At 41.9% G+C, this 15,271-nt stretch overlaps 2 protein-coding genes across 3 annotated transcripts in view; both read left to right on the forward strand.

The window, feature by feature from the left end:
• The window catches only part of grhl3 (grainyhead-like transcription factor 3), a 31,422-nt gene extending 22,104 nt beyond the window's left edge, over window positions 1–9,318 (forward strand). Inside the window, exons 1-15 of one of the 2 annotated variants that reach the window (XM_079693261.1) lie at window positions 308–494; window positions 1,950–2,124; window positions 2,232–2,293; window positions 3,076–3,331; window positions 3,439–3,678; window positions 4,238–4,349; window positions 4,502–4,596; window positions 5,174–5,332; window positions 5,447–5,516; window positions 5,600–5,721; window positions 6,483–6,508; window positions 6,619–6,704; window positions 6,821–6,906; window positions 7,119–7,183; window positions 8,314–9,318. In XM_079693261.1, coding sequence (XP_079549387.1) covers window positions 478–494; window positions 1,950–2,124; window positions 2,232–2,293; window positions 3,076–3,331; window positions 3,439–3,678; window positions 4,238–4,349; window positions 4,502–4,596; window positions 5,174–5,332; window positions 5,447–5,516; window positions 5,600–5,721; window positions 6,483–6,508; window positions 6,619–6,704; window positions 6,821–6,906; window positions 7,119–7,183; window positions 8,314–8,428 — 1,686 coding nt within the window. In that variant the 5' untranslated portion in view covers window positions 308–477 and the 3' untranslated portion in view covers window positions 8,429–9,318. Of the gene's footprint in view, window positions 1–307; window positions 495–1,949; window positions 2,125–2,231; window positions 2,294–3,075; window positions 3,332–3,438; window positions 3,679–4,237; window positions 4,350–4,501; window positions 4,597–5,173; window positions 5,333–5,446; window positions 5,517–5,599; window positions 5,722–6,482; window positions 6,509–6,618; window positions 6,705–6,820; window positions 6,907–7,118; window positions 7,184–8,313 lie in introns of those variants that run through there. The other variant, XM_079693262.1, reaches the window with a different exon arrangement.
• Window positions 9,319–9,897: 579 nt separating this feature from the next.
• On the forward strand, window positions 9,898–13,955 carry cldn23l (claudin 23-like). The gene is made up of 3 exons (XM_079691181.1): window positions 9,898–10,155; window positions 12,259–12,311; window positions 12,662–13,955. The coding sequence occupies exon 3, from the start codon at window positions 12,824–12,826 to the stop codon at window positions 13,526–13,528; it is 705 nt and encodes a 234-aa protein (XP_079547307.1). The 5' UTR covers window positions 9,898–10,155; window positions 12,259–12,311; window positions 12,662–12,823; the 3' UTR covers window positions 13,529–13,955.
• The last annotated feature ends 1,316 nt before the right edge of the window (window positions 13,956–15,271 follow it).

Consider the following 15,271-nt stretch of genomic DNA (forward strand, 5'->3'; position numbering starts at 1 on the left):
TGATACTGAAAAAGTATTAACATGTTAAAGCTGAGTCCCAGGAGTCTCCTTCCTCTCTCAGAGTCATTACCAAACATTTCACACCTCTTGGATCCTCAATCTCACTCTTTTATTCTGCACCTAATGAGATTCAAAACCCTCCTGCCTCGGATTGTCTTGCAAAGTATTCTCTTGGCTGCACACACTCATACACATGCAAGCCAGTTTCTCTCCAGCCTGTGAAGAGTTAATGATCCTACACCTGTCCCATCAGACACCTGTTTCACTCTCTCAGCCAATCACAGAAGAGAGGGAAACTCACTGCTTGCATGAAATAAATCTGGATCCCTGGCCAGAGGAAATCACAACACTTGACTCATCTGCGTGTCAGTGTTCTTCACTGCTTGACTGATCACTGACTCAGAGAGAGGAGATCTCACACAAACAGCAAAGAGTAGAAACTAAAGGAACCTATTTCTGCTGACTTGGATCGGAGACATGACCAAAGAGACTGAGTAAGTTCTGTGAGGATTTATTTTTAATATTTCTTCTTAAAATAAGTGCATTTCAAGTTATTTTTGTCCACAAGATTAAGACACTCTGATAGACTTTGTGTTATACAGTAAGATAGTTCATGGGGGTTTCTGTCCCCCCCCTTCCTCCTGTTTGCAATGAGAACCCCATGTGAAAGTTCCCAGTTTTAAGAAAGGGGTGTTTTGCAGCGTAAATTGATATGGATAATTCTAACACACACGCACACACACACACATGGGGTCTGAGGTTGTAGTGGGTCTGTTTCGGCTTGTGTTGTCACTAACCTAAGGGGCCACGGAGCACAAAAGGACAACGGGAAATGAGAATCTCCTCTTGGGGTGTTGGACACAGACAGAGGGCAATGACAGCATGTATTGCATTGTATTACATAATGGAGAAATCCTAGACACGAGCCCCCCTCTCTGTCTGTTTAAAAACCTCTGCACCCGGCTGGTTTTAGGGGGAAATGGAGAGTAACTAAAGGAGTTGTGTGGTATTTACTGAGGCTGAGTGTGAAAGGGAGAGACAGGTGCATCTTAGAGCAGGTGTATGAGTTTGGTTTAGTATCTGTAGTCGAACTATAAAGTAAACTGACAAAACATATAATCTGGCTTCATAACAAATGTTAAAATCTACAGTATTCAATGCTTGAACACAGTGTTTCTAGTTTCACTTCCAGATGGGGTCTTCAAGCTAATCCTTGTGAGAAACCTCTGGATTTCTCTTTAAGCTGTGGCTCAGTTGTGGTTGTGAACACCTGTGGGCTTTCTGTCCTGTCAGCACATTTAATGAGCTGTTTATCCAGAGTAAACTGCAGCTATTTGTTCATTAGCTACTACAGACAAACTCCAAAGGGGGATTATCCCGGTAGGCAGGATATTTACAATCTGATGTCACTGCGAGTCTTTCCAAACAAACCCAATCCTCTGAATCCCCTCTTATTTCTTTTGCAAGTGATTTGGAAAGCCCACCTCTTGTGGGTATTTATTTACTTAGTAAGACACTTGTCATCTCATTTGAGTTCTTTGCAAATAAGAGAGCTTATGAAGGATTCAAGAATGTAATTTTTTTTCCTTTCATAAAACAAGAAACTACAAAACACTAGGTGTGTGTGTGTGTTTGGGGGGTTAAGAGAGCTGCTAGTGGGTGGCCCATGTTTTTTTAAACCTCATTTACAACACTGCTTTTGAGGGATGTTACTCAGCTCTGTGGTTTTGCAATCGAAACTCTCCATGCTCAGGGGCAAGTATGTGCAGTGCCCCGAGGCTCAGGTACTGCTCAACCCTGCATGTCAAATAAACATTTTTATTTAAAAAATGTCCTTAAGGACCTCAAGATAATTATACGTGTTTACCACTTTAAAAGTAAATTATGATTTGTAAGTCAAACTGTCAATCTAATCAATCATTCTCAAATCTTTTTTTCCCCCTCTGCAGGACTCTGGGACTGGTCTTTCAGAGCGAGAACTTCAACTATAACCGTTACAATAACTACGCCATGGACTCCTGGCCCTACCTGGAGAGCCCAGTGCCCGAGCAGAACCACACCAAACCCAGACTCCACCCAGGAGACGACCTCACAGCCTTAACCATGCTTTATGAACAGTGCAAGGTAGATAATGTTGATATCGATAAACAAACCGTAACCCAACATTTACCCCAAGATGAATCCTATTGCCCTCGGACCATTTTGTAAATGGTATACATTTTGTTTTACAGAACCAGAAAGATCATAAGAATGTTTCCTGCCATCGTGGTGGCAACATCTGCAAAACAGAGAGGTAAGACACAAGTTCAAAAACTGGTGCTGTAAAATCATTTTTACCGCATTTATAATTTGTTACACACACTTTCTACCAACTAAAGTGATTACCTTCATTGCAAAAAAACAAAAACAAACGATTAACATTTATTTCTATAACTTAAAGAAAAATAAATAAATGTTCCCTTATTATTTCCAACCCCTGTTGTCACTGATTACAATGTATTAGAGAGAGTGTAAAAAGAGAAAGGCAGGGCTTTGGGAGGCCATAAACATGTGAGTGGGTAATCCCCAAGTCAAACAGAGTGAGGGGGATTATTGTCTACCTCTCCAGCCCTTCCATCCATCCATCCTCTCTCTATCATCATCTCGGCTTTGCTTAAAGAGTTTCACAACAGGCAGACAAATGGTTGTGTTTCCTTCCTCTGTCCTCACTGAGCCCTCCATTCCTTGTTCAGTGGGTGAGAAATGGCCATTGTTGGGGTTCTCAAACATGTTGTACAGAGAAACTCAAACACAGAGAAGAAAAAAAGATGGATTAAGAGACAAATAGAAACCACCCCGACTCCAACCGCGTCTTTCCTGCGAGTTTACCTTGCAGTAGCTGTGTGTGCAGAATGTTTGCACAGGCTGTCTGCAGGCTTCTGTAATGTTTAACACACACCACTGTTAGTCACTCTAAGGCTGTGTGTTTCTTTGCTTTCTTGGTACCTGGGTGAAGTATTACCAAAAGTCATGATGACCTCTCAAAAGCTGCTTCCCTGTTGTAATTCATCTTCTCCTTCCTCTTCTTTCTTCCAGGAGTCTAACCAATGATCTTGTTTCATTGGATGGGTCTGCCAATGTAATGAAGATCCTCTCTGAGAGTGGAACCTTGAGCCATCACCCAGATGTTTTGGGATCCAAGCAGAACGTCTCTATGCCCCTCTCTGTTCCCACCACCTCAGACACCTACGCCACCCTGACCAGCGTAGTGTCGGACACTTACGACAAACAGGAACTCAACATCATCTTCGATTCCCTGCTGACCGGTGCTTTCCCCGACCCCAACGCTGAGGTAATTTGATCCTCAAGCGAAAGTCAATACTTCCCTCTTTTATTTGGCAATTCCTTCTCCTCTCCTTTTTCCCTTTCATTCAAAAAATATCCTTTTGTGCATTTCAGACTCTTCCCTACAGCAACGCCTTTACTGAAGATCAGGCCAGCCCGGTTTACTCCGGCTCCTACACTGATTCCCCACGGGAGAGGTTCAGGAGTGACTTCCAGTTCTCCTTAGGAGCTCCCATCGCTTCTTCTTACAAATCCAGTGAACTGCCCATGGTCTACTTGAACAAGGGACAGTTTTACCCCATTACTCTCTCAGGGGTGGACAGCAGCGCCAGCCTCACCGCCACTAAAGTCAAGGTGAGTCACAGAAACACAGCATTTATTTAAATTTTTAGAAATGATAATCCTGAGATGTTGTTTTTTTCCTATGTGTAAGTTACATAAAAACATGGTGAATTATTTGCGTGCCATCAAGCTAACCCTTCCCAAATATCTGTCCCTCCCTTGGAGTTGGCTCCTCTGTGACTAATTCCCTGCTGACACCCTGCTCACTGGGGTGGTTCCATTAAAATGACAAGTGCTCTGCCCTGTATAATTTATTCCTGCGCTGGTGTAATGAGGCCAGAGTGCAGCGAATCAACAGCTCCTTAGGAGAGTGGGAAAAACGAGGAGTGGACGAGGAGGAAGAGGGGGGTGGAAGGTGTGGTGTGGGTTTAATACATAGGTGACAACACTTTTTTCTTTGTCAGGTGACTTAGAGAAGACAGATATACACAAAAGCACACCCGCTCACTGCAAACAACTCATGACAATGTGGGAAAAAAGAGGGATTCAGATTGATACATGAATATAAAAGGAGATTTATGGAAGAAGTATAAGCAGGTGAAAGAATAACACCTTCTTTTCTCCACTTCAGACTGTTGTGATGGCTGTGTTTGACAACGACAAAAGCCCAGAAATGCAGCTCCGCTTTTGGAATCACTGGCACGCACGTCAGCCGACAGCCAAGCAGAGGGTCATTGACATCGGTATGTTCCTCACACGAAAACATGCATGCAAACTCACTGTGCACCGGCAGTTTTCTGTCATGTGTTACACAAGAATATCCCATTACATTATCTGATTAGACACCGGGAAAAAAAGTGGATTTAATACTCAATGTTTTCGTTTTCTTTTATAGCTGACTACAAAGAAGTGTTCGACGGCGTTAGCAACATAGAAGAGGTAGCATTTAATGCTATCTCCTTTGTTTGGAACCCCAATGAAGAAGCCAAGGTAAACACACACACACACACTGACACACACACACACACACACACACACACACACACACACACACACACACACACACACACACACACACACACACACACACGCACACACACAGGTATGCATAGATGTTTTTCATATAACTTGGCACTGCAAGGCCAGTTCTCTGAAAAGGGAAGGAACAGGTGGAGGATTTAAAAGAAAAGAGAGAAAAGGTTGAGAAGGGAGGTGGAGAGGAGAAGGAGCGGCTGAGGAGGGGAGGGGAGGAATCCAAGAAATGTGTTTGGCCCTGAGGCTCCTGTCACCACTGCCGCAAAAGCCACTGCGGCTTATTGGAGTTTCTCTGGCCCAAAGGCGCTGGGGCGGGGCCACCAAACCTGCTGCAGGTGGAAAGAAGCAGGAAGAGGGGAAATTATAGGCAGAAAATGTGATGATGAAGAGTATATAGACTGTTTAAATTGAAAAAAGGGGAAACATAAGACGGTGAAATATGTACTGTAGATGACGGGAAAAGACAGCTGCAGTTTTTTTGGTATTCTTTATTCTATCTAATAATAAAAAAAACCTACTCCTATCTCCACAGGTGTTCATTGGCATCAACTCCCTAAGCACAGACTTCTCCGCTCAGAAAGGCGTGAAAGGCCAGCCTCTACACATCCAGATCGACACGTACGACTTCAGCTCGGGAACCAACCAGCTCCTACACAGAGCCGCCTGCCAGGTCAAGATTTTCTGTGATAAGGTATGTCGCTTTTGGCATTTCACTTCAAACACATTCTTTAACACAAACAAAAAACAACATATTGTGTGGCGTTTGTGGAGTCATATATGTAACCATGTGATTGTGTGTCCTCAGGGTGCAGAGAGAAAGATGCGTGATGAGGAGAGGAAGAGAAGCAAAAGGAGGGGACAGAAAGATTCTAACAGTGAGTGTTCCAATACGGATAATTCCCTACAGTAAACAAGCATTTCAAGAGAGTGTATTCTAACTTCTTCCATTTGTTTCCAGACAAGTCTTTAGTGAGCAGCTCCATGAGCAGCGAATGCACCTTCTTCCGAAGCCTGGAAGACCACATCACCCAGCCAGTCCTCTTCATTCCAGAAACACACCTCTCCAGCATACAGCGCATGGTAGGTCCTCCTCTCACTAATGGATATCCCCTCCCTCTGTGTTGAGTGAATCATGTTCCCGACCCCTGTATCCCCGCAGGCACGGGAGAGGCAGGGGAAAAAAAACGTGGGAAAGTATGTGGTGGGAAAAGTGGGCTGGGAGGGGAAAAAGACAGACTTTACATCAGATGAGCTAATTGGAGTCGAAACCAGGCACAACTGCAAGTCGCTACAGCTGCTGACACTGGGATTAAGCTATGGGGGCTTACACACACAAACACACACACCTGGTGCATCAGACACCTAACATACAGTGTGAGCCACCCTTATAGTCCCTGTTTTTTTCTCACACGTGCACACACACTTACAATAACAGTAAGGAGCTGTTCAGACAGGTCAGCTTTCCCACACTATGGGGTCTACACTGATGTGTGTGTACAGTAGAGGGAAAGCAATATATGTCATTTAAACACAACTCACCTGATTAACAGTGAGCGAAACTGAGGAAAACAATGAATTGCAAAATAACGACATGATGCAATGCTCCACAGTCTGTGGCTAAGACAGAAAACTATTAGGCGGTCCTATCTGTGTCTCTCCATCAGTGTCCACGCTCATGTAGTTCTGTTAAGGGTTATGGGAAATTCAGTCTTGGAGAGATAACATTCCTCTATCTAGATATTGCGCACTGACAATGGTGGGAAAGGTGACTTTAAGCAATGCTTTTATCAGTAGGTTGGTCTCTAATCAGATCTCCTGTCTGCTTCTCTTTGTCTCTCCAGGCTCCACCAATGGATGAGAATGAAAGGTAAGCAAAGTGAACAACAATGCAAAAATGAACAGCTATCACAACCAGTTATTTCCAAATGCACACATTGTGGCTTTTAGTCTAATGTGAGCCTCTTTTGTTTGTTTTAGGAGTTCTATGAAGAGATCGTATTCAGACAGAGACCAGAACAGCTCTCCACCCACCAAGCAAGTCCGCAAGGAAGACTCACAAAGAGGTACATAGCAAACTAAAACGCTTATACAAACGAAAAAGGTGCCATCAATTCTGACCAAATGAGGTTTCCTTGTCTTTCAAGCTAAACGGTTTGTTCCTTTTCTTGATTTCCAATAGTTCTTCTGTACGTGAGGACATGCGCTGAAGAGGTGTTCGATGCGCTCATGCTCAAAGCGCCAACACTGCTGGGCCTCCGAGAAGCTGTAAGTAACAAACACTGACTTCAAACAAATTCCATATTATCTGAGCACATTTCTGAGCCGGAGATAAACAGCACCTTTACCTCGTCTCTGTTGTTGCCTTCCAACAAACGCATAACTTCCCCGCATAGGATTAACTTTACTGTCGTTACCTGTCAAGTACGTCATCTTTCTTTCAGTGGGAGCTCATTGCTAACTGTTGTCTCCTTCCTCAGGTTTCAGAAAAGTACGGTATGCAAATAGACACCATCGGGAAAATCTACAAAAAATGCAAGAGAGGGTGAGTGTCTTTTTGTTTCTTTGGTATGTCTAAAATGGCTTAAACCAGTTCATTTGACAGACAATGAGCATAAATTCAGGGATTAGTTTGTGTTTTTAATCTGGTCCTGCTCTATGGAAGCGCATGTGGACAGACTGGGTAGGTAGGTTAGTTGGCTCGGCCTCCTGGAATGTGTTGCAGCTCCTCGGAAAGAAAGACGAGTGACTAAGGGAGGATGAAAAGATTTCGAAAGCCCTGCAGATGAGTCATGAGGCAATTGTTGTACTTTGTATTTATGTTATCATAACATCATCTAATCGGAACATCAGGAAGTATTTTGGTGTTGAAAGAGATAATGCTGACGGAAGGTTGTCCATCAAGTTGTGATCTTATTTTAAACTCATCAGCCATCAGCCAGACATTTATGGAAAAAAAAAAAATTGAAAAAAGGGTGGCACTGCAGAAGTACAGAAAAGGTTACCACAAAAAGATCTACTAAAAAGGATCATCAAAAGCAACGTGTTATTTACAACATTTTCGAATAATGCATTGGCTTTATCTCACGCCGTCAGTGCACTCAAACGGTTAAGTCTCGCTCACCTCCTGTTAAATAACAAAGGTGATCAGGGGTGGTTTCTTGAGATGCAAACAGGACCTCCTGACAGAGACTGAAACACCTTTTAGGTTACTTTCCTGCGGCTTCGTGCTTGCTGCTGGCAGCTACCACTGCAGGGGGAGCAGCTAGGCTAACAGGTTGGGTTACATTCTCCCCGCAGCTCCCTCCCTCCTCTTTTGCTCTTGTCTTCAATCAGCCCTGTCCCTGCAGGCAAAATGCACAAGCCTCTAGTTAGTTCAGTCATTAAAGACTTAAAGGTTATGATGGTGCTGGGAAGGAGGAAGAGAGTGACCTGATTTACAACTGATGCAGGAGATACTGCCACTTTGTTTTTGTACGAGATGTTTCCTCCCAACAAATCATATATTGTCTTTAACCAACAACAAGAACCCTCGTGACCTGTTTGTGTCACACTTGAGTAAAAAAGTGAGGCAGGTGACATTGTAGACGTGCTAGTTTTAAATCTTATTTATCTTGTCGTGAGATAGCGATCACTCAACTGACCTATTTCTTTTCGCTTGTCGTTTTCTTTTAGGATTTTTGTCCACATGGATGACAACATCATCCAACACTACACCAACCAGTCGGCCTTCCTCATTGAGATTTCAGATGTCGGCGGTCAGTTCCAGATCACCCTCGTTGAAGTATGAGAGCCAGCTGGCTCCGTTGAAGGATGTTAAATATCAAAGCCAGTTGAAACCATCTCTAATAGCACTGCTCGGTAAAAGACAATTTAAGCCGAGGACTTCTGAAACCAACTGGGCTAAAAAGACTCCAGTTTCTCCAATTTTTGTTGAAAACGTCAATACGTTTCTCGATGTTGTAAATACCACTACTCGCCCCATTATTTTGTTGTTTGTAATGTAAGAGAAATTATTATAAACAGGTTGTACATATATTGTATATAGATTTTAATATGACAGTGTTTTATGAACTAGATAAAGCATGTCGCAATCCATTTTCTACAAGTTGCTATGTATTTCAATTTTTTTTTACAGTACATGATTTGTGTACAGTGTATTTTCACCATTGTCAGAGGTTGCTATTCTTGCTACTTTTTATTGTATCCATCATTTCTTCCACAAGAGCCAATGGTGCGTTTTCTCACCCACAACCTACTAATGAGGTTTTTTCACTGCCATAAGTATCTTCGTGTAGGTTCCTGTTAGTTTCATAACTAAAATGGCCCGACATTGGGTTTAATTCAGAACCTCTAGTCAGACATTTCCACCCATAAAACCACACAAAAGTTAGTATTGGCCATCAATTAGTCCTAGGTTGTGGACATTTCCTGCCTGTATGGTGCAACCGCAGAGGTTTCCTGAATAGTTTTAAATCCCCCAAAACCCCTGATACTATACTCATAGTATGCGTGTTTATGTGTGTGTGTTAAAAGTGTTTTCCCTTATACTGTACGTTACGCATCATTTCAAATCGTGCATGTATCCCTGTAATATTTCATTGTTGTAAAATTGCAGTTCTGGTTGTATTAGTCACATCTTGCCTCTTTTTTTAAAGAAAATAAAGAAAATGCATAATACATTTTGGGTCTGGCTCATTTCCATTATGCACACATATCTGATGGAAAGCTAGCAATTCACAGCCACAATCAATATTCACTATGACAAACTAAGGATAAGGGGCACTTCCCGTTTGTGTGTGTGTGTGTGTGTCCACAATTCAAATCATCTTCTCTTTTGATGTAAAGTACTAATTTGAAATATGCAACAAGCACTCTTCAGAGTAAAGAAAAGCATCTGAAGGAGGTGTATGTATGGCTCACTTTGCTGAAAGAGATGAGATGAACACACAAACAAATGACAATCCTTTGTTTTGTCACAGCTTTGTGTGCCGCAAAAAAGGGAAACACACTCATATGTTGAAGTGTTGGCATATGCAGAAAAGCTCTCCCTATTTGGTAACACTGGCAGGGAAAAGCATCGAGGCACTCTGTCCAAGATATAACACAGATATCCTCCAGCAAATAGAATAGACACACACACACACACACACACACACACACACACACACACACACATACACATACAAACACACACATACACATACACATACACACATACACATACACATACACATACACACACACACACACAGAACCTGAGACAGAGAGGCAGACGACCCGGGAGGCAGCAATGCAAGCGGACAAAAGCAGGGACAGACACAAGGACAAACAAAGGCAGAGACGTGTGGGGAGACTGCTGAAGCGAGGACAAATGAGGAGGAAGAGAGAGCGAGAATGATGAAGAGGTGGTTGCACCATCTGCTGCCTGAGAGAGAAACATGTTAGCCATTCAGAGGGGAGCAGGGAGGCAGCCAGCGATCTGCAGTGAGATACCCCAACATCCCCTCCTGAATGGTAAGTGGCTGCCAGTGCATGGACTGCGTCTGTATGTGTGTTTGCATTCAAATGTGCCCGCATGAGAGAAAGTGTTGCTATTAATAACCCTACAGCATATTCATCATTTTCAATTCATGACAAGCCTCTGCGATGTTGTGCCACCCTGCAGATGTTTTTATAGCTCCCCTCTCACCAGCTCTGCAACAACAACCTCTGGTGAAGTCAAGGCGTTTAGACGATAAGATGATAATGATTATTCTGCGTAGTGATACAAAGTGGAAACAGAGAGGATGTCCTGACTGCTGGGTCAAGTCTTCGATCCTCATGCGTGTCATCTAAAGTCAATACATTCTAGGAACACACGAGGAAATAATGCAATCAATCTTATTACAAGGTTGACATTTAAACTCTCCTAGATTTTTGCAGCATCCTTTGGTATTTTCATTTATTGTGGTATATATTCTGGTATGCCTCATTTAATCATGTATGTCTATTTTAAAACTGATACAAGCTTGATTGTCTTTGAAATTTCCATAATTAAAATAAATTGCATTTCCCACTGCACCTTGTAATGTGATTGATCGGTTTATATGTCATCCACTCTCCAGTGACATTTCCAGAAGTGAAATATCTAACCATCAATGAGATTGAATGTGCAAATATAATTCAGCTCAACATCCTCTCCATAGTGCACCAAATAAATACAAGCTGATATCTGGTTTACAAATTGGCGTTTTCCCCCATTATCCATACACCATTCCTTTACTTAAACAGATTATTTATTATATGTCTTGCCAATATGTTATTCTAAATACAAAAACGGTTCAAACTCATGAATCAAATGGTTTCTTTTTTAAATGTTCTAAATTATTTATTCAGTACAGGGTCTGCGCCAATTCTGTTTGTCCCAATCCAGCAGGATTTCTTTAATGTCTTGTAATGACTTTTTTTTTATAACTATAAGGAAGTTACTTTTTTCATTTTGTGGAAAGCACATGATCCTCTGGTGTCAAATATTCCAGTCATTAAAACTCAGCAGTTTGTGAGCGTATTCTTCAGATAAAGGGTACACTTCGTTATTCAAGGCAGTGTAATGAAGTGTATATATGTATATGTATACAAAGTATAAAAAGGGATATTTACTGTACGTTATAGAGTCATTTACTTACTCACCAGTTCGAAACCTGAATTTGCTCCTGTGGGTATTGTCCACAGTACATGACCGTTACATGTATGATATGTGTGTAATGTGCATTTGTAAAGCTCTTTGAGCATCTGGAAAAGCGCTATAATAAATGTAAGGAATTATATTATTATTGTTACCTATTACACTTAAGTTTTTATTCAAAACGTATTTCTTTTCACCGAATTACAAGTAATAATGGCTATATTTTAGAGTTGAAATAAAAAAGAAATGTAAGAAAATATTATTTATCCTTCCTTTATTTCTGGGTTTTGGTTTAAATAAAGATGTTGTGACTGTGACAGGGAAATAGAGGTTTATTTACATTATGGGCATTATCACACTATCAATGATGTGTGTGTGTGTTTATTTGACAGAGATCATTGATTGTGGCTGCCTGTGTGCATGTGCGTCACACACTCAAGTTGTTCTGTCTCCGTCCCAGAGGGCATTGTTTTTCTCCAGTCAGAGACACCATAGTTGCACTCATTTTGCATTCAGACGCTGGCTGGACATAATTACTAACCAGGAAAATTTGATTAGAAGGTAATAGCTGGACATCAATTCAGTCAGGCTTTGAGAAAAAAACAACACACACAGATTCAGAAAAAAACACATGCTTTAACGTCAAGTCTGCCTTTGTCTGCGTACTCAAGGCAATCATGAATTGTATAAAGATGAGTTGAATAGGTATTATGATAAATAGAGCCACACTGTCAAGGTGTGACTGGCCTTGTTACTGTAACCTAGCAACAGAGACAGCTGCAACCGTTCAATATTTCTCTTGTCCAGCGAAGCCCAACCTCCTTCTGCTTCCTCCAGATGCTGATGTTTTCGTCTCTGCTCCGCTTCACACATATTTTGTGTCTTAAACCTCTACCTGTCTTCTCCATCACTTCCACCTGACACTCTCTGATGATCTCTTCCATTTCACTCAGACGGTTACAATGAAGAGTCAGCAGCCAAAAGAGGGGAGAGTCTTGACGAAAAGGTAAGGTGTTATCTTCCATTTTTTTGGGCTTCTATTGTTCCGATCATTAATAATAATAATAATAATAATTCTTTCTATTTAGAGGAGCATTTCAAAGCACCCAAGGACACCAATACAATTTATAAAATATTCCAAGGAAACCGTAACAGGGAACATGTAGGGAAACAGGGGGGATCATTGCACTGTTAAAAGCTAAATTATATATTTTTGTGAGAGAAATATTTCAGTTTTGCAGTTATTTTTCTGGCAGTGTCTGGTCAAGGAAATCTTTTTTTTCACTCCAATAAATAACAGAAGAGATTGTGTCTTCGTTATCATCAACATGTTGTTATCTTATCCTTTCTGAACAGATTTGCACTTCTCTAAGGGGACCAACAACACAGACACAAGCAGAATCCACTCTCCTCTAATTTTGGAAAATAATCTAGACTGAGTACAGTTACAGCGGGAATATTTCATCCTGAAAAATTAATTACCTGACCTCAGATCTGTGCTAAAGAATCAGGGTTGCGATGCATACTCCAGCCTCCATGGTGATGGGGATTGTCTTCGCCCCTTTGGGATTGGTCCTGGTGTTCACTGCGGCCATCACCCCTCAGTGGAGAGAGGGACAGGCTCGTCTGGACGCTACAGGAGTCAAAGGTCAAGGGGTGGGGGTCAGGTCTGGGGCAGTGGAAGCTCTGCTGCTGCTGCGCTCTGATGGCCTCTGGGAGAGCTGCCTGCAGGTGGAGCACTCGGAGCTGAAGCAGTGCTGGCCTGTGTCGGGTCCGTACCAGAGGGACCCGAGGGTTCGCCTGACACAAGGTTTGATCCTGAGCTCGTTGTTCCTGTGCGGCACTGGCATCGTCCTGGCGTGTATCGGGGTCCGGTGCTGGACAGATATTCCCATGAGAGGTGTGGCAGCTACAGGGGGTTTCTTGGTGGTGACGGCCGGGCTGCTGAGCCTCACTGCTCTCGGGGTGTACACCCACAATCTGGCAAGACTGGGGATCAACTACCCCAGGTTCCCCCACCTCATCCTGCGTCCGGCGGGCTCACTCTACTTTGGGTGGTTGGGGTCTTGTTTACAGGTGGTGGGAGGCATTGCTCTGATGTTCAGCTTCAAACGAGCAAGATATACCTGCCCGGCCTGCCCGGAGCTGACCGTCTGTCCTGCATGCCGATCATGTCCCGAGATCACCAAGCATGACACGGAGGTATACGAAGTCAGCTGTTAGAGTATGAACCTCACACATCAATGACCTAAACATCACATGGGTGAAAATGAGCAAATCTGGACAGGTGGGAACTTAATAAAGTAAATTCAAACTCATCAGCTGATAAATCTGCCAACTAACAAAATGAGTCAATTCAAAATGACTGTGGAAATGACTGCTCCATAATGGACTTGAATGTCAGATATGAGCAAGACGGATGTAATTGCCTCGTGATGTAGACAGAAACTCAATCACAGAGTAGATAATGTTACAAAAAACAAATAAGCTCAAGTTTTCTGCTGCCTTTCACTGTAGTGAAAACATGACTGAGGTATCTTTGTGCCGTATTTTACATTGTAGCCACGCTTTTGTACCGTTAGCAAGATATTTTTACATGTGAATGTGACATATTTGTGATAAATAAAAAATGCTGCTTAGATAATGTTAAGGCTTTGAATAAAGACAATTGATTAAATGTGTTTTAGACATTGTGAACTTTGAACGCTTGTTTTATCTGTACTTTGTAGTAAGTCACATTGATGAAAATCCCCTGTTTTTCTGGCAAATGTAGTTAATTGGACTGTAGAGAACAATCTTCAAAAATACATATTTTAGAAGTCAGGTAGACTTTAAGAACATCACAAATAATCTGTAGATTTCTCAGCCTTCCAGAGTAAATATTTGTAAAATACATCCACAAAGGACCCTTCATCTGTAGGGAATGTGATATTTGTCTTGATAACACAAACATTGAAGGGACTCTTCAATGTTTGTGTTATCAAGACAAATATCACATTGTTTGAGGAGGAGGAGGAGGAGGAGGAGGAGGAGGAGGAGGAGGAGGAGGAGGAGGATGTACAACAGGGTGTTGTTTGTTCTTTGTATTGGTGTTAACTTGTCACAGTGTGTTCATACGTGGTGTATTCCACATTGAATAACAAATTAAAAACCTAAATATCACTGTGTGCTGCCTCCTACTTTTTTTACTTGCCATCAAGAGTAAAAACAGATTAAGGTAAATACATTTAAAAAAAAACATCCCCACACAAAGCTAACAAGTAAAAGGTCACCTCATGCACAGCGGACAAGGTCACTTCAGTGAATCATCAGAAAGAGCCCCATTATGTGAACACATCACGAGCTGATGGGCACTTATATAAATCAGTTGCAAACAACACCGTTTAGCAAGTGAGTAACAATGAGCAATCTAATGCAGACCAGAAGTTCAATACACTACATTTTGCACAATTATAAGGCAATTATGTTCACTAGTTGAGAAAACAAAGGACACTTAATGTAGGCAGGGACTGGAGTCATGCACTGCAAAGAAAAGGGATTAAACCATACAGTCAGAAAGAACATTCCACTTCACTTTGTCATTCAGTAAAACTAACTTTTTTCCTTTAAATTCTGTGTTTTTTTGCATAATTTGTGTTTGAGTATCCTAAAAACACATTCCAATATGAAAAATAATTGAGACCCCTTTACTTTTACATTATATTAAGTTGCAACTTCTTGAAAAGAATTGTTGAAATAATGGAACAATCTCCAATAAACCCTATTAGTGAACCATATGAATTAAAGACACTTTTATACTTTTTATCACAGGGGTCTCCAGATTCTCTTGATCATCTTTCAGATACGTCTTCTTGAGTGGAGTCTACCTGTGGGTAATTTAACTGATTGGACATGATTTGGAACAGCACACACCCACCTGTATGTAGGGATCATGTCCAGACACAGATCTGGGGAAGGCTGGAAAAA

The sequence above is a fragment of the Notothenia rossii genome, assembly GCF_949606895.1.
Source record: "Notothenia rossii genome assembly, chromosome: 7".
NCBI classification, from domain to species: Eukaryota; Metazoa; Chordata; class Actinopteri; order Perciformes; family Nototheniidae; genus Notothenia; species Notothenia rossii.